At 42.4% G+C, this 21,648-nt stretch overlaps 1 protein-coding gene and 1 long non-coding RNA gene across 5 annotated transcripts in view; one reads left to right on the plus strand and one right to left on the minus strand.

Moving 5' to 3' along the window:
• The window catches only part of LOC141744634 (uncharacterized), a 28,980-nt gene extending 16,251 nt beyond the window's left edge, over positions 1–12,729 (plus strand). The window contains exon 3 of the long non-coding RNA XR_012587519.1: positions 12,030–12,729. This is a non-coding gene — a long non-coding RNA (uncharacterized LOC141744634). The remainder of the gene's footprint in view (positions 1–12,029) is intronic.
• Positions 1,729–18,357, minus strand: PLEKHB2 (pleckstrin homology domain containing B2). Of its 4 annotated transcripts, none has more exons than XM_074590992.1 (8): positions 18,245–18,357; positions 14,350–14,397; positions 13,592–13,744; positions 12,749–12,851; positions 11,784–11,823; positions 9,267–9,356; positions 7,984–8,098; positions 1,729–5,877 (listed from the first exon to the last, which is right to left on the minus strand). In XM_074590992.1, exons 2-8 carry the CDS (start codon positions 14,384–14,386, stop codon positions 5,741–5,743), a joined length of 675 nt encoding a protein of 224 aa, XP_074447093.1. In that variant the 5' UTR covers positions 14,387–14,397; positions 18,245–18,357; the 3' UTR covers positions 1,729–5,740. The 4 variants fall into 4 exon arrangements, with proteins under 4 accessions (XP_074447093.1, XP_074447091.1, XP_074447092.1 ...); XM_074590990.1 differs by lacking the exon at positions 18,245–18,357 and adding an exon at positions 17,902–18,123; XM_074590991.1 differs by lacking the exon at positions 18,245–18,357 and adding an exon at positions 15,369–15,467.
• Between the last annotated feature and the right edge of the window lie 3,291 nt (positions 18,358–21,648).

Genomic DNA, 21,648 nt, shown 5'->3' on the forward strand with positions numbered 1-21,648 from the left:
CACAGCAAGGGACTGGGAGTGGCCGAGCAGGGTAAGCTCGTCTCAGCCCCTGCGTGCATCTTGGGTCGCTCTCTTCCGGACTTTATCTGCCCTATCTGAAGACTTACTGCTTTGCAAAAATGCATAGTTAACTTTGTGTTAACTAAAGTGTCTGGAGAATTAGGCCGTACCATATTCAGTCAGATTAAGCCTGGTATTGTCAGTGTGAAACTTTCACAACCTGTGCCTTAAAAATCGTTATCAAATGATAAGCTTTAAATGATTAATGCAGATAGACTTGGAGTTTTTATTTGCCCTGTGAGTCTTGGAGCCTTTTAGAGATGCCACAAAACCTCTGAAACCTAAAGAGATCACCTGTGGTAACTGGAAGACTCCCAGACCAGTGCATTAGTGTTGGTCCATTGTTAAAAGCTCTTATTTGTAGTTACAAAGTGCTCACAACATACTGGGGGAAACTCAGTTCCACTGAAATAGAGGTAACAGGAAATGCTCCACACTCACTTCAATGCATTGTAGTGGAACTGCAACAGGGAAGAGGGACAAATAAAGGTATTTCTAGGAAGACACCACTAGTTAAATACTATGGTTGCATTTAGTGACCACAAACAGGACAGGGAATGCAGTAGAAGGGAAAGCAGTAACAGGTGAAGCCCATTCTCTGAGCCATTGCCAGTTCAGGAAGGTACGGGGATGCTAAGCCTTGCACAGCAAATTTAGTTCCCTAACTTGTTCTGGTGCTGGAATTTCAGTAAAGGTGGGGTCTCTGGTGGGCAGGGTTAAGTGTACATAATGGTCTGCTTAGCCTAGTAAATCCATCATACGGAACTGATAATATACGCATAGCCATCATAGCATGCTGGGGGGAAGAGCGACGTGTACTCCTGCATTGACTGGCTGAAATAGCAGTTTTGTTTTCGTTCCCCAGATTAGTGGCTAAAAACCCCGCCACTCCTCAAGAGTAAAAACAAAATGTGCGTAGAGCAAGGATAATAGTTTACAAAATATACTGTTTTCCTTCTGACAAACAGTTTAATTCCCATCAAATGTGCAAGATAGTCAGCCTTTAGGTGTGGTCATTTAGTGTCTTTGTCTAAGCAAACTTATTGATTGTATTCCACTGAAGCAATTCATCAACAGGAAATACCAATGCAGCAACGAGTAGCATTTTGCCCAGAGCAACATCTGTGCTCCAAGCTGCTTACTGTAATACTAAACAGTACAAATCTGTTGATGTGATAACACAATGTCAAGTGGCAAATCTGGATCAGCGTTGCATATATCAAAGATTAAGCATTTCTGAGTCAAAGCCTTCAACTCCATTAAAAAAGAAATAGGCCTTAACTCTAATCTTGATATAGTGGTGTTAGTGTGGAGTTACTTTGCTGATTTCACAGACATTACATCATCTTTATGAAATGGTAACTGAGATGACTGAGGTATGTCAGCCTGAGCTCTCCAACAGCCACAGTTTTACTTCAGTTTTCTACCAAGTCAAGTCAGCCTTGTAATTGCTTAGGAAAGACTGGAGTTGCACAGAATTCATCACGGTACTGTTTTCTTGCAAAGGAAACCTGCTGTAAACTACATGTTTGAAAACCATATATTTTGGTTCCAAACATGTTTTCAAAACAAATCAAACTTTCAAACATGTTTGAAAACTATGTATTTGTCTACAGACTAAATGAGAAATGTTGAAAAAAGGCTAGTAGGCATGTCAAGACAGAGCCATTACATGTAAATATGAATTTTATTTGCTATAAATTATACAATGAGAATAAGGTCATACAGTAAAACAGCAGTTAAGATAGTGCACGAGAACACGAAGGACCTGGGAGGAAGGAACATTTGCTGCATGCTACCCTCCATGACTTACATATATCTATCTTAGTCATCATGAGGAGGAACATGGGTGTGAATTTTCTCCTTTACTCAGCTTGCTTTGCTGGTTCCATCACCTATTGAAGCTTCACTGAAGAACAAACAAAATGAAGCCAGTGTTGTGTGACATTTGGGGTACCTCCATCTAGATACATCTCAGAATGTGCTTCAGCACTAGAAAGGATGTGTCTTGCCAAAAGTCAGTGCAGTTGCTCTGTAGATAAACACTTTCCACCCCTTCCTCTCTAGTTCATAAGCCTTTACCCACTCAGTACAAGAGGCTGCCTTTAGCTCCCCACGTTTAAGCAAAAGAAGCCAACGGCTGTGTTTTTGCATGCAACTATGACTTCGGGAGGGGGCCCTCGTTCACGTCTTTAATGTGGTTGGACTTAAGAAGGCTGAGCCATTTCCACCCTGCTCTCGGGAAGCCTGGCTCTGTCCAAAAGTCACCAGTCACAGATGAACATATAAACTCATGACCTCTGTAAGCACTGCCATTTGATTCTGAATGGACTGTAACTGCTATATAACAGATTAGTCATCCTTAACTGATAGCGTACACTGCAAAAAACAGTGGCACTGTAGTGGCTGCAGACCTCTCAGCTTTAGGGAAGTCAAGTATTGGGCCCCAGGTAGGAAAACATGTGCTTGGGTGCTATGCAGGTATAAATGGAATCACAGCGTGGTGAACAGCACCATTCAGAAACAAACACCTGTTCAGGACTGTCATTTCAATCTGTTTTGAAAGTGATCTTGACACTGCCTCTTCCCATCACTACGGTAGCACCTATCTGCAGAAGCTGGCACGGCAGTCCCTCCAAGCCCCAAAATCCACTCTGGCCCTGCTCCTTCAGCTCACACTAGCATCTACACAAATTGCAGATATATGGAGTACTGGACTGGGCAGAGAAAGGCTATTGAGTCATGACTGTGTATCCAGCTGGACATCATTATAGATATGACCAAACCTCCACTCTGTTCCTGAGCAACAGGAGGTACGGCCATGTCTTCAGGAAGCAAGTCTGAGCTTTAACAACCAGGGAATTTGCCATGCTGCTGCTTTGTGCACCAAAACATTTCCACTTCTATTTCTGCAGTGAGATCAGAAAGACTACAAGCACCTGCACTGGCATAACTACTCTCGTGATTTTATGCTCTAGCACAGTTTTCGTACATTTGCTTTCTAGCTTCCAAATGCCCATACTACCAGGATAGAAACATAGCTCATGATTTTTGTACAAAAGCAGCCTGTTGTTACCAAGATGGAAATGGAACCTTCAGCTTCAATTTGTAAACTTTCTTCCCCTTTGAGAAGGGGTGAGGTTAATAGAGACTTACTTCAATTTGAACTTTTAAAAAGATAATTTCTTGCTTTGAATTCAACCCAGGAATGTTTCACAATCAACAGTCTTTATCTTATATACTTCACTTGAAGAAACTGGGGACCTAGATTCAGTTATTTCGTGAAAGTGCAAGAGACGTGTTCCCCTGCTGTGATCAACAGCTCTTGAGGGGAGGAAAAAAAACCAAAAAACCCCAACAACACACAACCCCCCCAACAAAACTCTGAACTTAAAATAAATTACTAGCTTGCTGCGCTTTGTGCTATTCTTTCACAATCACTATGGAATTCAAAAGAAATCACAATGATATTCAATGATTTTGTTCTCCCCCACCCCTTAAAGTTAAATATCACATAGGGAGAAGAGGAGATGGAGGCATTCTGCGGAACTAGTCATATTGCAAAGCACAAAACAGCACTGTAGACCTGTAATCACTTCAAGGTTATCTCAAGCCTTAGAAAGGGTGGAAATATTTATTCACTTAAGTTCCAGACAGTCACCATCTCTTTCTGACGTCAAGGCTACCAGGCCTCTAAAAGAACTTCAGTAGTGTACTCCAGTTTCTTTTGGTTTGGACTAGCAATAGGAAACTTTTGCTTTAGTCCTCTTTTGAACCTCCAACAAGTCCTTCCAGTACATACCACTGGCAGAACAAATGCAGCTTGTATTAATCTGTTAAAGGACATGCATGCACGTTGGTGTGCGGCTCTGAGCCAGTTTCTTGAAAGAAGTTTACATTCTGTGGGTTAGACCCACTCTTAGTAATGCAGCCAAGATTACATTCGTCTGTTTCCTTACAATGATTTCAGTTTGTTGAGTTGGTCCTAAGAGTCATGAAAGCTTAGTGGTTCCCCTGACTGCTACCCAAACTCTTCTCCAAGACCTCTATTACTTAAATATGTAGGATAGAGCCAAGGTCACCTTAGGATGAAATGAAAAAGGTTGGGGCTTGATCTGAATTTATGTGAGTGCAAGTTCTCATCTATTTTCATCTTTCCTGACATACCTGAAACCCCATGAACCTTAAGGAAATTAACCTGTTTCTGAATGAAAGCATAAGAAAGACTTAAGGTATTAAAAGAGTATGAATACAAGAAGCTGAAAGGGGAAGTATAAAAATAAGTCCTCTTACTATAAAGAACTCAACTTAGGCACCCTGCCTCTTTTACCTGAATAAGAAAGCATGTGCATTTCTTCAGAGCTTTCTTTCCCCTGCCAAGCACAGTTCAGCATGGGTTACAACACAATAAGGTAATACGCCGTATAACACACATAACAGTTCCATTCCATGTTACAGTCCATAGCACAGCAGCCTGCAAGAGCACACTGTGTAAGGAACCAGACAAGCAAAGCCAGCCAAGTTCCTTGGAGCATTTTCCTTAACAAGTCATGGAGGGAAGAAGAGACCTGCTGAGAGGGAAGTGTGCATAGAACAAACCCAGGCTCAGCTGTGCGCGAAACTAGTTGCAAATGATGAACCTCGTTCAGGAAACCTTGGAGGCTACAAGGCAGACATTCTATCCTAGCCATGGCAAGGCAGCTGATACCAAAATGCCTGTGTGCAAGGTCTACTTGTGCTGTTTGTCTCTCCCCTCTTGACTATTACTGCCTGCAGGGGGGTTCTGGTAGACCCAATAGGGCAAGGGTTGTTCCAGTTAGTTTTCCTTCTGCAGAGCAATAGCAGTAATGAGCAGAGACATTAGACAATGGCCTCTTACTCAAGAATACAGTTGGTACAGTGTCTGAGGCAACTGTTCTACAGACATGGAAGATCACTTGTAAAGCTAAAGATCCATTACTTCCATCTGACCAGAGAAGAGTGATTCAGGATAACAAGGGAGGTGGTCAACAAACATGTCTTGTCACTGGTAATTCACATTTCTGGGAGAATAAAAGAACGGAGGAGTGCTGCTGCTTCTTAGCGGTCTGCTTATATGTTCTCTCAGACAACTTCACCTGCATGGTGTGAGAGACAGGTATAGGACTCCATCTAAGAAAATAAACTACCATCTGCAGGCAAGTTTGAAAACAAAAAAATCCTTAAGCATGGCAGACTACCTAATGCTAAGGAGTTTCTGCTGAGCTATATGTTTGTCCAGGGAATGTTCAAAAGCCAGTAGTACATATATTTTAACGCAGGGCTCCTGTAAACTGCCGATTTGGACCAGATTTTAGACCCCCCAAAAAATCAACTTTTTCTACAGTGTTTACAATAAGAGTCTGTTCATAAAGCTAGTGACTGCTACCATGTTACATTGGTGCTCATATTGATCCTTATTGGTACAGATCCTTGTAACTCCAAACATCAGAACAATTCAAGAGCGGCACATGCCATCTCCCACCACTTAACTAAATGGTGCCTTTAAACTCTCCTTAGGACAGTTAAGAATCAGTTATTAACATATCACTACTAAAAAATAACTATTGCATTTCTTAAAGTTTAACAGTAAACAACATTGCCAATATATTATTGCACACAATAAAGGTTTTTGGAACTACAGAGATAAGGAATGGGTAATCTAGAAGACCCAGAATAATGATCCCAGAGCCATTCCAGTTGCTGCTCCAGCAAGCATTCCCAGTGCAAGATCTCCATCGCTGTCACGGTAACGCTCTCGAATGATGACATGGTTTGCAGGGGGTTGCCCGTAAGGTCCTAGGTAATAAGAAATTATTAGGAAGAGGGCAGAAGAAATGTGTATCCTAATATCATGCATTGCAATTTCAAAGCATGCCCGATCTTTCACTGTCTTCCTTCCATTGAACACTAAGATGATGTCAGCTACACAAGTAAAATACATCTCTGCTTTGGATTCAGCCTCCACATGTATTAAATAAATCCAGAGGCGTAGCAACACCTCTAGCCTCCTAAGAGTTTAATATCTGGGAGAAAAACTCATCACAAATGTAAAACTGAACATTGTTCTACATTTATATTAGCAAAGAACTTATGAATTACTTAAATCATTCTATCAGACACTTAGTGGATTTAATGTAAGAAATGGGTCTAAAAATTGATTCAACCTTGAAGTTAAGAGAAACAGTGCAGTTCCCCCCAAAAATATCTTTGGTAGCTCTTAAGCCAGTAGTTTGTCAGAAGCTGTGTATCAGTTATTTACTCTACAATTACTGCCTACTATTTCAATTCAGCCTTCATATCCTGGACTGATCTGTTGTGTGGTGACAGCTGCTACGTTTATTTTCAGATGAAGACTGTCCCAGTAGTAAGGAATTAACCTAAGACTCAAGAAACAACGAATTGACCCTTGCTTTGCAACAGACTTGTACAAATTCCACCTGTCATGTTTTGTGACTTAGCTCCTACCTGCAAAGCAAACATAATAGTACTGCTTTCCCTTCCAGGCATTTCAGGAAGATTAAGTATTCCTGAAGATATTGCAATGTTTTTTGTAACAGATACTGAAGTAATCCAAGTAACAGAAGTGGAAAAGGCTCTCACTGACTCAATACATGACTAGGAACCTCCTAAGAAGGATTATGTCAATTCAGAGCACGAGCAATAAAACCAAACGTACAGGGGTTAAGTTAGTTGCTGGGGTGAACTTGACCCCCAAGACTTAGTTGCAGTAACCCTAGCGAAAGAAAACGTCGAGGCTTGGTTAGTATGCCCAACCTATAACTAGTATGTTAACACACTGGACTTGCAAACTGTGTAGGAGAGTTACTGTTTAATACTGCATTTTTATCATACAGGTTTCTGAGGCTTGATTTCCAAGGCCTGCTGGTAGTTTAAAAATGGTTCTTGGGACGTTGAACAAGCTGATGCTTGTCATCGGCTGAGAACCAATAGATACAGATATAGATATATGATCTGTATCTTAGGACTTCACTAACTTAAATTAGGAAAGCTTTAAAAGCTTTAGGCTGATGCACCTCCCTTGTAACAAAAAATGGAAAAACAAATTAAATAACCTGACAAATGTCAAACGGAAAACAAAAATCTCCCTCAAAACTGAAAAAAATTCTGAATAGAGCTTCTTGTTTGCAGAGCCAGATCATAAGCAATTAGTAAGTTAAATCTTCTGATTTTTATTACCCGCACTACTCTAATGCCCCAATTCTGTAGGACTGGGGCTCTCTATGCAAAACTAATCCTAAATTAAGGTGACTAAGCTTGAAAGATCACCCTAAAATTTTAGTCTCATTCCTCTTTTATTTGGATTGAAAGCTATCCAAGCCTGAAGAGAGCAATAGAAGACTTTACAAGGCTGAATATACTGCCTTAGAGCAATTCCAGCACGCGGGGAAGGAACCAGTTACCACCATGCTTTGGGAGTGGATTTACCATTGAAACTTGCATTTAATTCTGAGGTCATAGCTGAACATCAGTGTTGAAATAATTAAGCCAGGTATAACAGCAACAGGTGAATCAAAAGCTCCATCAATGCCCAATATGGAGTACTGAATCAATCTTGTTCTGACTTTTCTATCTTTCCTTAGAAAAAATGCTGCCTACTGTAGTTAGAGAGTTATGTGTGCATCACGAAGAGTTTATGAAGTAATTTAAATATGTTTAGATCACACTGAAAAGGTTCAATCACTTAATACAAATTTCACTGCACTTACTTTGTTATGAAAGGGTAAGGGGACTTGATTCTAGTTATGAGTCTGATTTCTTTCTATCACCCTGTTGTGCAGGAGGGGTGGGTGGGAAAGGCTGGCTATTAATAGAATTAAAGCCAGAAAGACTGACTCAAATATTTTCTCTAGGAAGGTGAAGGATATGGTTGATACTGCTTACCTTGGTATGGATACTGATAGGGAACAGCATAAGCTTGTCCATTGGAGGCATAGAAGACTTGAGGACCAGTAGGGGGATATGCGCCGTTGTACTGATCGTAGCCATAGCCATAGACCTGGTGAAATCAAAAACGTCCATTACAAAAGTATTCTTTGCTATGTATCCGATTATGCACTTTGTTCAGTTGTCCCTCATTTCTAATGCAGTTAAAGTTTCACTAAAATATCCAGTCTGTACTGATATAGTCTATGTACTGCCTGGAAAGGATTTAGAACAGCTGTTTGAAAAAATAAGTGCTCTTAAGCAGCATTCACTCTCCACCCTTGCCGGACGGTGAATGGCAGAGGCAGGGCCTGGATCACCAGGCAGAGCCACAGCAGCCTTACCAGCTTCTTCTCCCTGCCCTCATGCCAACAAGAGCTCTCTGGAGAGCTCAGAAGCGCCAGGCAGGCAGCAGTCGATCCCAAGAAACTCCAGCCAACTTTCCTCTAGCACACTGCAAATAAATGTCAGATTCAGGACAAATACTTCGTAGCCGTATGTTTTGGAAGCAATTTTGTTCTCCAAAAGAGGAGGCCTGCTGCTAGGCCCAGTATAGCTCCCAGTACCACATCTAGTTCTTAACTGTTATTTTTAACAGCAAGGGACTGGAGCAGAGCACCTATAGTGCAAAAGTAATACTACCCCAAACTATCCCTTTGTGTATCACCGCACATCAGTCAGAACATCCAGAAACCCCCAATATATACTAGTTCAGTCCCAATGCTGCTCTTGCTCCACTGCAAACGAACTGTGCATCCAAAAGCTAGAGTTATTGTGTTGCTATGACATCTTAGATACAACAAAATCCTTGTGTGTTAAAATGACATCTCCAGTCATTAAATCCTATTTTAAAAACTCCTGATTTTATATTCTTCCAGTGCTTACACAGTGTGAAAGTGTAGTCACACCTCCTTACGTTAAAAGCTCCATGGCAAATATTTTTCAAGATTAGCCAAATAACTTCTGCCCTGTCTTTAAGAAGCTTTATTTTTCAAGTTCACTGAGCAGCCATCACTTTATATACTTCCTGGCCAAATCTGCCTCATCCCTTTCAAAGGAAATCCATCTCAAATAGGAGTGACAGTGGATTGTTAGAGCCTTACTCTCGCTCTCCTTTTGTACAAACCTTAAAGCTGGATTAACTGTGAAACACAGCACTTTGGGACTACAGTTTGGGTGCTTGAAGAATGCCTGCTTCTGGTACCACACTTATTTTAATGCTTCCCAGCTGCCGCTCTTACCTCAGGTGATGGTGTAGCATAAGCTGTATAGGGAGGAGGGGCTGAGGAAATGGCTGTCTCATCATACATCACGTCAGATCCCACATAGCCCTAAACACCACGGAAAGGTAGCAGTTATCACCTTTTCCTACAGATAGCCAGTTAGAGTAGTGCAAGGATTAAGACTTAATGACACCAAAGAAGGGGTAACCTTTAGACATGATGCAGTTAAGAAAGCAGTGAGTACCTTATAAAGCGCTGCAAAAAGAAGGTACTTGGAGAGCAGACCTGGGAGAACACAAATGCCTGATGAACCACAGGAAGGAGCCATAAAATTTTGTACCTGCATGTGTGTGCGCACATGTGCATACAAGCATACTGATTCCTTCCCTCATTTGATAGCCTCAGTTTTAGAAATTACTCTCTTTTTCGTCCTCTGTTTTCAGATAAAAGTCTTCACAACTAAGCTAGCTGCTTCCTGGCACCCTACAGTGGTATCATCATGTTCTGCAAGAGCAGATAAAGGAAACAAACGCAGTAGCTAAAAGTGGTACATGAACTTTTTAGGAGAACATTGTCACAGTTCTTAGCCACCTCTCACTTTCTGTCTGTGAGGAGACTTAAAAAAAAATGCAGTAAGAGAAGTTTAAATGTAGGGATTTGAGGGGCTTGGTTGTTTTTAGGGAATTACTTTGAAATGCCACCCATAATTCTGGTCCTTTTTGAAGGCAGCCATGAGGCAAAGGTGATGACTTACTTGAATCCACCTACAAGGAGCTCTCAAAGATAATTAACATTTGTTACAAGAGCCTCATATTCTTGCCCCTAGTATCAGAAATCTACAGTGATGCTCTTAGCGTCCTATCCCAAGAAAAGAAAGCAGCTCCCTTTTTTTAATTTACAAGTGAACACTTTAATAGCTCAATAGAGAATGTTCCTATTGTCTCTTGCACCTGGACTGTAGGGCATACTATGGCCATAGCCCAGGTCAGATTTGTGTTGGAGGTTCTAAAGATTGCTTGAAACACACTGGTGAAAGCACTGTATGAAGAGGCAGGTATAACCATCACCTGCGAATAAGTCCAGCAAATGCTCACATCTTAGCAATAAATATAATCTGTTCTGCTACAGGGAACTCTGTATAGGCATCTGACAAAAGCCTGCAAATGTCTGTAAATGACATAGTTCTCAAAGCTAGGGTGATCACCCTGCTATTCCAGTAAAGTTATGAGGCACTGTTGATTGCTCAGTATTTTTGAAAGCTGTGTCAGACTCCTACAGATGGACTCAAACTCAGTTACCCGGTTAGTTCGAGTCCTTGTTGGAGACCTTTAATAGCTTTGGGAAGTGCTAATTTATGATACTACTTGTGCAGAGAGCTACCTGCCCTGCTTTCAGTAGCAGGGGTCTGCCTTGGCTGACCAAGGTGATGCACTGGCAAGTTTTTAATACCGTCTACCAGGGCTGTCAGCTGAGTGTGAGAGACATGAAAAGCAGCAGCTCCTGAAACCAGGGGTCACCATCTCACACGTAAGCGAGATAAAGCCCCTAAAGCTAGAGCAGACAGAACCATGAGTGTTGTGTCCTCTGCATAAGAACAATTCTTTCACTTCTCATTTAACACCATGAAGCAGCATAGCATAGCTACAGTCAGAGGCAATCATGTCCAGGGTAGTTTTGCTATGACAAGTGTTTGCTTTGAGTATCTACAGATCTAAGTTATATCATATGACAGATGCCACAGTACAGTGGCAATGTTAATGTGATTCATCAAAAACGGAGATAAGATTATAGAAAACCCAGCATTTCCCCATGAAACAGAAACATCTCAGGTTGGTTCAGTTTAGCCATCTAAGAAAGCTAGTGCTGAGGAGTACTCTGGAAGGCAGTCTGGAGGAAAAACAAATTAACAATACCCACAAGTGGCTGGATGTGGCTCCCCAAAGATACAGTTCTCTAGAGAACTCCAAGACTCACAGGGAGGCTTTCATGATTCCTGACCTCTTCACTCTCCACAGCTAGCATGCCAATGCAGAGGTGATATACTCCTCCTTGGCATGCCTGCACTCGCCTGCCAACACCTCTTGCTCCTCCCCTAGTCTCCACCAAGAAGCATCCCACAATGTAATGGATCTACATTAACAAACAGCTTCTTCGCAGTAAGCTTCCTTTAGCGCTGCGGCTGGTAGGCAACAAACGCTAGCAGTGAAAACTGCATTTTTACTGGTTGCAGAGGTCCACAGCCTCAGTGCCCGCTTCTCTTACAGACCAGCTTCCCAAACATTCACTTCCACCCAGAGAAATTGTTCCCTGAAGTCATTCACTTCCACCCAGCATACATTTGACTTGGCTGCAAGGATGACATGTGCTCGTGATCCAGAGGATCATTCTTCTCCCCACCCACAAGCCTTAGCATGGTGCTCATGACTCTGTTTTTCTGTAGCAGAGAAATATGGAACACGATTTCAGAAGTAAATTGCTGGACAACACTGATGTGCTGCTTTCCATCAGTACAAAGTCTAGGTAGAAGACACTTACTGTGTTTGTTCTGGCATCCTGGAGAGCAATTTTCCATGCCCTGTGAAAAAAATACCATCATTTAGTGAAACAGTGATAAAAATTAACGCCTCTTTCTTTTTTGGACTATGAAAAGAACAAGGTTAGCAACGAGATGTATTACAGGAGCAGAGTTTAAGATACTGCATGTGTCAAGGCCTAATGATACACTAAAATGAATGCACAAAGATGTTCACCAAGACTGAGAAATAATTACTTTCTTTGCAGAGCTGAGAAGGAAGGAGGAGGAACACGAGAAGAAACAGAAGTAGTTTTGAAGGTCCTCACTGCAAGCCCAACAGCCAGGTAATATGCAGCCATGCTTGGGATAAGGAAATAGGATGAGGTGCACCAGAGAAGTTGTATCTCCTGCCTGAACAGTTGCATCTGTGCTGACTAGAGAATGTGGATCTTGACACTATTGCAGTTTGAACAGAAGGTACATATATTTCACACAGATACTCCCATGCCATATGGCTGGGAGCATGTTTGATGTACCACGCATACTGGGCAAACACTGGTGCTGGAAGTTATTTAACTATACATAGCCAAGCTCAGTTGAGAGTTCACAATAATGGAGTATATTCCTTTCACTACTGATCAGGATGTCCTTGGACTATGTGGGGTCATGTACTACTCGAAGAATGGGAAAAGTGAAGAAAAAAAATCCGTTCAGCAAGTCTCACATTAACCATATTAATAAGATTCTTTTACTCCTCCTCACCCTTTGGTGTTTTCAGTGATTTAACTTGCAGTTAGTTTGCATGAGCCAGACAACTTCTTAGAGGAAAGCTACATTTTTTGTCACTGAAAGCTTGCTTTTACTTGTTTGAAAACTTTCTTAAAATGTGTCTCTGAAAGTCCGAAGGAGGGAAAATAATTAAGGAGAGAAAGAAAAAGATAAAAGAGAAAGAGGCAGCAAAATCAATATTCTCTGGCAGACTTACAGGCAGTCATCGGCACTCTCTGCACAGAGGTTGACTGTCTTCCCATCACGGCAAACAATCTGCAGTAAACAGTCTCTCTGCTTCCCCTCTGGAGGCTGGAAATCTGAGTCAGAAAAAAAGAGACGAGTTATGAAATATCTATAACCAGAATTTCATCATTGCATTTACAAGAAGGTAGTATGCAAAAACTCTGGACAAATGAACTAAGGCCATTTGTAGCTGCTTTCCGTGGCATCAGAACAAATTACAGAAGGAAATAACCTGTTCTCGCTCTTTAGTGTCTTCAAGTATCTCTGAACATCAGTCCTAAGGAATGCAAGTGTCTTACAGCACAACCAATCCATATTTAATAATAAGTACTCTCCAACACTTGTGTCAGCATCAAGTTGAGTACTAACAAATGCTAGAAGTGAACTTAGTAATACTTGAAAAAAATCTGCTGAGGTTTCCTATTTCTAGTCCTGCCTATCACTCCAGCCAGTGCTATAATTACACCAGTAACACTCTAGCATCAGACACACAAATGTACTGTGAATGAACATCCCACTCTCACGTGCATGCCTGCCACCTGCGTACATGGTACACTGTCCTCGCTAAGTTTTAAAAGGAAGTAGCAATATCACGTGGTGATACTATGCTCTGAGTATCTATAAGGGAATTTAGTAATTGGTTGAGCTGGAGTTTTTTGGGGGGATGAGGGATGGTGGGTTTTTTTAACAACAATGAAGTGCACGCTTCTTGGATATGTTTACTTCTGCAGTAGTGTTGTAAAGGGTATGCTGGGCAGGCACTGAAGTTGTAAAGAATCTCTGAATAACCAAATCCTGAAGATTTCATTATTACCTCGACATTCATTCCCCACTCTGAGGTTGATGCAATGGATTCGCATGTGGATTTTATCTTCTATATCATGGCGATTTTGATCATCATAGAATATTAAGCGGCCATCAGACCACAGGTCAAACCAGTTCTTCTTCCAACGCCGTAAAATAGTACCTTAAAAATCAGACAGTCACTTTTAAGGGCACATATTGGGAAGTGTTTGTGTCCTAAAGTCAATAAAAAAATAAACCAAGAAATCCTTCACAGTTGCCCCAGACATTCTGAGGTGACAAACAAAATCCTATACTACAACATGCCCACCTCATAACATTACAGGATTGGGTTCCATATTTTATCTAGCATTCAAAGTCACAAATGAGTTTATTTTAAGTGCATAACCTAGTGCTTTAGTTCTAATTTGCTGCAAGAAAAAGCAGAGGGCATGACTAATTGAAGACTTTAAGTTAAGGTGTCAGGTAAAGTTTCCAAGTCTCTACTTATACAGCACTAATTACAGGGCAGCATCTGAAGCTGAATGCAAGTCAGACACCTTGATATGGTATATCCTGTTTCCCACTGGTTTACCCAAAAGCTCACATGGAAGTGCTGTCATGACAGGTCATTTTATGAAGGTAAAAGGTAAAAAAAAAGCCAAACCAACCCAACCCACAAAGCTAGAAATGTGTTTTAAGAAAGACCTAGGAATTACTAAATCACTGTGATGTTTTTTGAAGTTAGACACATTGGGGATAAAAAGAGGTAAAAGGCCCATGACTTACTTTGCCGGAGCAGCCATCCACTCTTCACAAATGCCATTATTGTTTAATCTAGTGGACAGAAGAGGAGGGTGAGGGGGAGAAAAGCAGTCTTCAGTATTTCGCAATAATACATTAGAAAGAGGCATCTCAAGGTCAAGGTCATATATTATAGCTGCATGTACACAGCTTGTATTGCAGAAAGACAAGGTAGATCTCAGCTGAAGATATTCAGCAAGGCACAACTAGTACTCTAGGACTTAAAAAAATGGAACAAATGTGCAATTGTAGCAGTGTGACGCTTAGAGACCACTTTTAAGTTTAACTGGAAAGTGCACAAGCTTACAGCTACCACTCCTGTGACACGGGGAAAAGACAGGCTGGAGTGACTGCTTCCTGACTCACCACCAGTTCCTTTCAAACTTGTTCTTTTGACATACATGTGCTTCCTGTATTCTGCAGTCTCAAGTTACTAAGCACCCTCACTTCTTTTGTAGCTGCCTTTTTCTGTACTTCCTCTTCTGGTTTTTTTCAATCACTGGCTCAAAGTCCAGCCAAAACAAAAGCTGAAACAGTTTAATCTTAAACAGGAAGGAGAAGGCTGTTTTTATGACTTGTATTTCTTCCAAATCATCACTAGCTCCAAGATGAATTGAAATAAGTAAAAGTTCAGCCCATAAAGTGAGATTCTTGTTTCTCCTTGACTTAAATGAAGCTTGAAATGGGATGGGAAGGACCCTGCATTAAATTCAAGTTATCACACATGACATTAAGCACTCGGCCACTGCATTCTGTTTTACGAGCATGCTAAAGAAAAGAGATCACGCACAGGATATATTGGAGGATTAGTTTTTATTTTATAGCATAATGGTGCTGTGATGATTGTTTTAAAATGGATTAATAAAAACACAACTATCTGGATGCAATCGAACTAGAAAAGCAAGAACAGAAGCATTTTAAAGCCTCCCTTTAGAAGGCTGCCTCTTTTAGAAATTATTTGTGGGGCTTGTAAGCCAATATGGGAGACAGATACTTAAACCCACCAGATAACATTCTACGTGTAGCAGTGTAAGAAGAGGTGAGGAAAGGTAGCTTAGTAGATCTGATAGACAGAGGAACTCCTCCCAGACAAGACAGGTGTTTAAAGCTGGGAGAAAGGAAGAGAATAGAGTTTTGTTATATTCTAGTAAAATATAGTTAGTAAGCATCCACTTATCTTCTGATGGATGTATATATGCTATCTATTGGATATTACTTGTAGCTCTGTCCTCTTCACAGTACTGGGCAAATACTGCAGCTCACAAGTAAAGACTATAGCCAGCAGGATTTCACATTGAAGGAATGCCACATCCAGCACAGGCTCGGGTGTGATGGTGAGAACCACCTGCAGCTAAAGTTTAAACTCCAAGATAAACCTCTTACTCTTGGCTTTTGTACCCAGCTCACTGGGAAAACAAACATTTATTTGACAGCCCATTCAAAGGGAGTGTCAAACTCCTATCTGGCTTTAATCCTGGTCATCAGGTCCTGCTCTGAGGTCTAAGCATGCTGTTGTCACCTGTCTACAGAGGGAGAGCTTCAAAACTAGAGGCCAATTTATTCTTCCAAAGTAACAAAGCGGTACAAAGGACCTGAGCCTCGTTCTCTCTCCACCCCAGGATATGCCCCTCTCCCCCTAGATTCTCCTTTACAAGGAAAGAGTCTTCTTACACTTCATTTTCACAGAAATGGGTCTCTCCAATGGTGCTTCCATGTCTTCCCATTTGCCCACTAAGGTGAAATCACTGTATATCTCCAGAGGCCTTTTAATAGTCTAAGAGCCACTAAAGATCTTGCATGAACTCGAGTTCTGTTCCAAGTGCTAGATTAGGCCATTGAATGTTTGTTGCTGCCTTTAAACCTACTCTGTTACACAACAGCATAATTAGATTTAACTTAGACACATAAAGGGGAAGAAATGAAGAAGAAAACATTTTTCTTGGCAAATTAAGCTTTGCCTGTCATTGCAGAATGCCTCATAATCAAAGTCTCACATTACAGAATGTCTCACAGCTATCGAGAGCTACAACAGCAGAAGAGGCTTCAGCAGCTGTACAGCACCTCACATGGAACCTCAGACGCAACAACTACATCTTCCCAGCACAGAATATTAGTGCCCAAAACTTAAGCTCTGGATAGAGAGCAAGCAATCACACAGAACAATCTGTCAGCACTGAAGGAGGAGGTGCAAAAACAATTAGATATTCTCCTCCGTCCCTTTTTAAGCACAGGCACTCACTTAAAGTCCTCTACAGTATTCACAATCAACCCACATTATGTTTAAAAGAGTATTTGCAGAGATAGATCAGAGCTGGCAAGATAAGTTGCAACTGAGTATTTATTTGCTTGTTAAACTAGCTCAGTGCAAACCAACATTCTGCTTAGCAATGTGGTTTAGTGATGGTTTTTGTGTCAGTGTTAGGTTGATGGTTGGACTAGATGATCTGAAAGGTCCCTTCCAACTGAGGCAATTCTATGATTCTAACATGGAAAATGGGATTTAAACAAAGATAAATCAATTTATCACCAACCTCAACAGAAGCTCCTTGGTGACTGAAATCTAAAAGTAGTAGCACTCTAAACTAAACACAAGTTAAGAGTAAATGCAGCAAAGGGGTGAGGCTATTCCTTCCTGCTCCCTAGAACAGCAGTTTTCCTTTTTTGCACAGAATATAATGTGGAATATCTAACAGTCTGTTCCAGTTCTTTACTTCTCAAACCAGGTTGGCTGGTAAAAAAAGCAAACTTCAAAACAAATCAAGTGTATCTACCTGCAGCTTGTAATTACTAGAGCAATTTTGATTAATGCAGTCAAAGTAGCACTGGACCAGATGTCACAGCACACGTGGATGGACGGGGCTCAGCCATCCCGGCCGAACCCCAGAGCTGTCCCACTGACACCTCGCTGTCGCTCTCTTCCCGAGACTTCAGGCAGAGAACGACGCAAAGCTCAGAGGAGCGTTAAATGTAACCCTCTTTGCCCCCCTCCCCCTTAAAACAGGTTTTCTATTTTTGGAACTTCCTTCCTCTGCCACTAGCTCCTCGCAGGCCTTTTTCCATGAAGTGGTGTTTGTTTTAGCCAACGCCCCACCCATGTGGCTCTCGGTTCAAAACCGGTTCACCAGTGAGCGACCCGGTGTTGGGAAACAGACGGCCCGGAGGAGGCACCATCCCATCTCTTCCCCCCGGGGCCCGCTCCCCCCAACAGGCCTCCGGGGGCGGGCTGGCCCGGGGCCCGGGCTCTCCCCCCCGCTCCTGCCCCTCCGCGGATCCGCCTGCCCGGGCACCGCGACCGCTCCGCTCCCCGCGCCCCCTCCCCGGGCAGCGGGCAGAGCGCGGCTGCCTCGCCCCGAGAGCTCCCTCTTCACCGGCACAGCCCCTGCCGGGCCCGCCGGCCCCGGCCTGCTCGGCGGCCCCGCTGACCTTCGCGCGGGTGCCGGGCTGTGCCGAGCCGTGCCGGTCGGGGCATCGGCGCCGAGCCGCGCCCCCGCCGCCCCCCGCCGCCGTGCCCAGCCGCTGGCGGGCCGCCGCCCCTACCTGCCGCGCCGACCCTGCCGCCGCCGGCCCCGCTCCGCCCGCGGGCAGCGACAGCCCCGTCCTGACGTCAGCCCGCCGCGCCGCCCCGGCTGGGCCCGCGCCCCCCCGCTGCCGCCACCGCCGGGGCCTGGCGGGACGCGCCGTGTGCTCCGTGCGAGCCCGCGGCCCGTGGTGGGAAGGTGCCGGCCCCTGTTGGGGTCCCTCCGCGCCGGGCGGGACAGCCACCCCCTTACGGCTGATGTGGGCGCGCCGAGCCTCAGCGGTGTAACTGCACACCCACCCCCGCCGCGGGGTACAGCCCGGCACAGCGTCAGCCCCCGCGCACCAGGACTCTTACACTTACTTCTTTTCTTTTATCTTATTTATAATTATGAAGGACGCTTTCTGATCTCATGCTATGGGACTGCAGCAGAGAACGGCAGAGTCACTTTGTTGAAGCAGTCACACGGGCGTTCAAGGCCAGAAAAGGCTGGCTGGGCTGTGACCTCTTACATAAACCAGCCAGAAACTGCATCTCCGGGATTCTTGCCTGACAGCTCTAAACTCTATTTGGGTCAGTGCTGCCCACACGCCACAAAATCTGAACTGATGGAGAAGGCACTGTATCACTGGTTAATTATTTTCACAATTCAAATTGTGTTTTCCATCTCTAACCCAAAGTATATGAGGTAGTTACAGTTTAACTAATATTAGGGAGATTTCCTCTGGGTGATGTAAGTTTTCCCAGGCTGATCCTGGTAACATAGGAGGGAGTATGACTCCTGTCATCACAGTTAGTAAAAACAAGAAGAAGAAAAAAATAATTGATTGGTTGGCTTCAGCCAATCTCTTTTTGTTTTAAGATTGGACAATACAGAAATAGCATTCATCATAGTTACAATTTCACATAATCTTTCAACAACCTCCTAGACTTCCTCCTGCCCGTCTTTTCGCTCTTGTTGAACACAACAGCAAGTCTAACTGGAAATTACCTAGAAAGCCTGTGATAGTGTAGTTCACGGCTGTGGTGTAGTGCATGCTTTGATGTATCTTTGAAGTACCGTGGAAGTGGTGAAGGCAGAACAGGAGGGATAAAGAGAGATCATATAGCTGTGAATAGAACTGCAGGTTTCAGAAAGAACCAGTAAATGTGATTTGTGTACATCACATTCTGCAGCAAAGTCATTCCTTTTTATGTAGGAGTCCTTTCTCTGGGGGTAAAACTGTTCACCTTTCATTGCTGAAAAAGTATTTTCAACAACTTGGATGTACTGGGGTAGAGGTGGAACGTAAGACAATCTTTATACTGGGGGAGGGAGCAGTTTTCATCTGGAATGAAAAATACTCCTCTTAAGGATTTGGGAACTCAGCAGATCCTATCCTTGGCGAGCAGTGACGAGGGGACAGCTGCCTTTTGGCATGTGTTCGGCGTTGGCTGTCTGGGTTTATATAAAACTTAGATTTTTCAGATTAGGTTTAAAACCATTTTGAAATTCATTGAGAAACTGTCATGGTGTTTCCTGAATGAATTGCCTCTGTGGGCACAGAACATCAAGATTTTGTTTAGTAGCTGTTTGGGACCATGTCCTATACTATGTTGACCTTGGAAAATTGGGCCGTGACCCCACACAGGTCCTGTTAAGAGGGTGCACAACAGAAGCACAGATCCAGGAAACACCAGCTCTTCAGTTTGCCGGAAACTCAGGCATATACTGGAAACCCATGCAAACATATATTAGGCTTATCATCTCATTAAATTCTGAAATATTTTGAAGTAAATATGTCGGGCTCTGCATTTGCTGATGAAACTTTCGTCAGGAAGTTTCTAACTAGCTGAGCTGAAGGCCTGAGTCTTAGTACCCTGAGCAAAAGAACTAGAATATTTAGATGAATACTATTACTAATGTGGATTGTTTTCAAATTGTTTGCCAGTGAAGCATGGAAGAGAAGGTTTTTGTTGAACTTTTAAGCTTATTCATAATTGCGCCTTCAGTCTGGTCACGTTCTAAGCATCGTATAAGATTCATCCCTCCCTAATAACTTAAAAAAAATGTTTGGAATGTTTCAGAGTTACCAACCCCCTTTTTTTTTTATCTCCCATTCTTGTCCTGAATCAAATAAATCTAAAACAAGAAGTTCAACTTGCCAGTTGCAGTTAGAACATGCCAGTTAAAAATCAATTGGAAGACTAAATTGCTAAATGCTTAAGAAATTGCTATTTGGAAAAATTGAGCCATATGGTGACTTCTAATTCTTTGTCATAATGCAACTGATATAACCCATCTCTTCAGTACATGCTAAATCTTGACTGCCACCAACGTAAGCGTTCGATTTCCACAGTCATTTCAGGGTCTTCGTAGATTCTTTATACACTGCTAAAATCTGTATTTCAAATCTCCTACTTTTGTTTGTAAAATATAATTTGACTCTAAAGCAAGCAGAATACACATTTGCATTAAGGATAAACAAATTATTTTAAACAAAATGCACGCCAGTACTATTATAAGTACTATAGTTAATGCTGTTAATACTACTACAGCTAATCAGTCCTCAACCAGGCTAAAAAAATCATATTAAGAATCATCATTGTTTGCAAGTTAATGAAATGAAAAATATTAAAATCAAGAAAAATATGAATAATCTGACCAAACAACCGTGTTTGCAACAGAAAGAGAGCTGCTGCTGGAGAACACCTGGATGAGGAATTTAAAGAACTAGGACTCCAAATTTGTTATATGGTTATTACTGTATTTATTAGTTTTCCAAAGCTTAAATATGAAGGTTATGGGCAACTTGAAACTATTTAGGCAATAGGTGAGAATAGCAGACCAGAGGAAAGGTCCAAAGATAAAGCAAGCTTGATTAAGTGTTTGTGAAACTAAGCAACTCTGCAATAGTTGTACATAGCCTATAAAGTTTCCTTGTTGAGAGGGAGATGGAAAAGAACATAATTCTCGTTTTCCAGAAGGTTGTATTGTCTTAGCCATGTACATAATAGTCCCAAACAGAAAGGTAAATCACAGACTTGGACAAAAATCTTTATTCAGACTGCTTTAACATACCTCCTTCTCTCCTGTGGAAAAGACTCTTAGCTCTTATCTCCTGCCATTCTTGTGGGTAATTGACCTGCACCCAGGATTAAAATTCCTTGGCACATTTTACCTGAAAAAAAATTAATCGTGCAATCAGCTTTTGTCACGTTGTCCCGTGAGATGAGTGCTTACTTAGCGACTGAAGAGGGTTCTTGTGGTGTGGTACAGAGGTTCTGAACAGGACTGCAGTATACAGGCAGAGGAGGACAGCCTTCCCTCTGAGGAACTACAGTCCAGACAGGTCTCCTAACAGGAGTATTGTCTTACAGGCGAGGAGCTGAAGTGAAGGGCACAGATTTTTAAATTGCTTTGGGTTTTGTTCCATGCAAATTTACAAAATGTAACATATCCATATAGCAAAACATAACATGCAGTTGCAAAACATGGCATATCTGTATAACTTATCTGGAAGGTGAAGTTTGCTTGCAGACTGCAGAAACATTCTATTCCAGCTGAACGCAGCTAGTAATAAGAGCTCAGCAGTGCAGCCCGGCCTGTGCTAGGCCTGGAGGGAGGCATATTGTGATGGCAGACACGCAGGAAGGGTCTTCCACTCGTCTTTCCGCTCATCTTCCCAGCCCTCACCAACCTTGAGAGAGAGATTTTGCTAAAGGTGATATGAGCAACAATCTACTGCATTGACAGAACAGATAAGCATTTTTGCAGCAATTCAAGA

Source organism: Larus michahellis, chromosome 6 (assembly GCF_964199755.1).
Source record: "Larus michahellis chromosome 6, bLarMic1.1, whole genome shotgun sequence".
NCBI lineage: Eukaryota > Metazoa > Chordata > Aves > Charadriiformes > Laridae > Larus > Larus michahellis.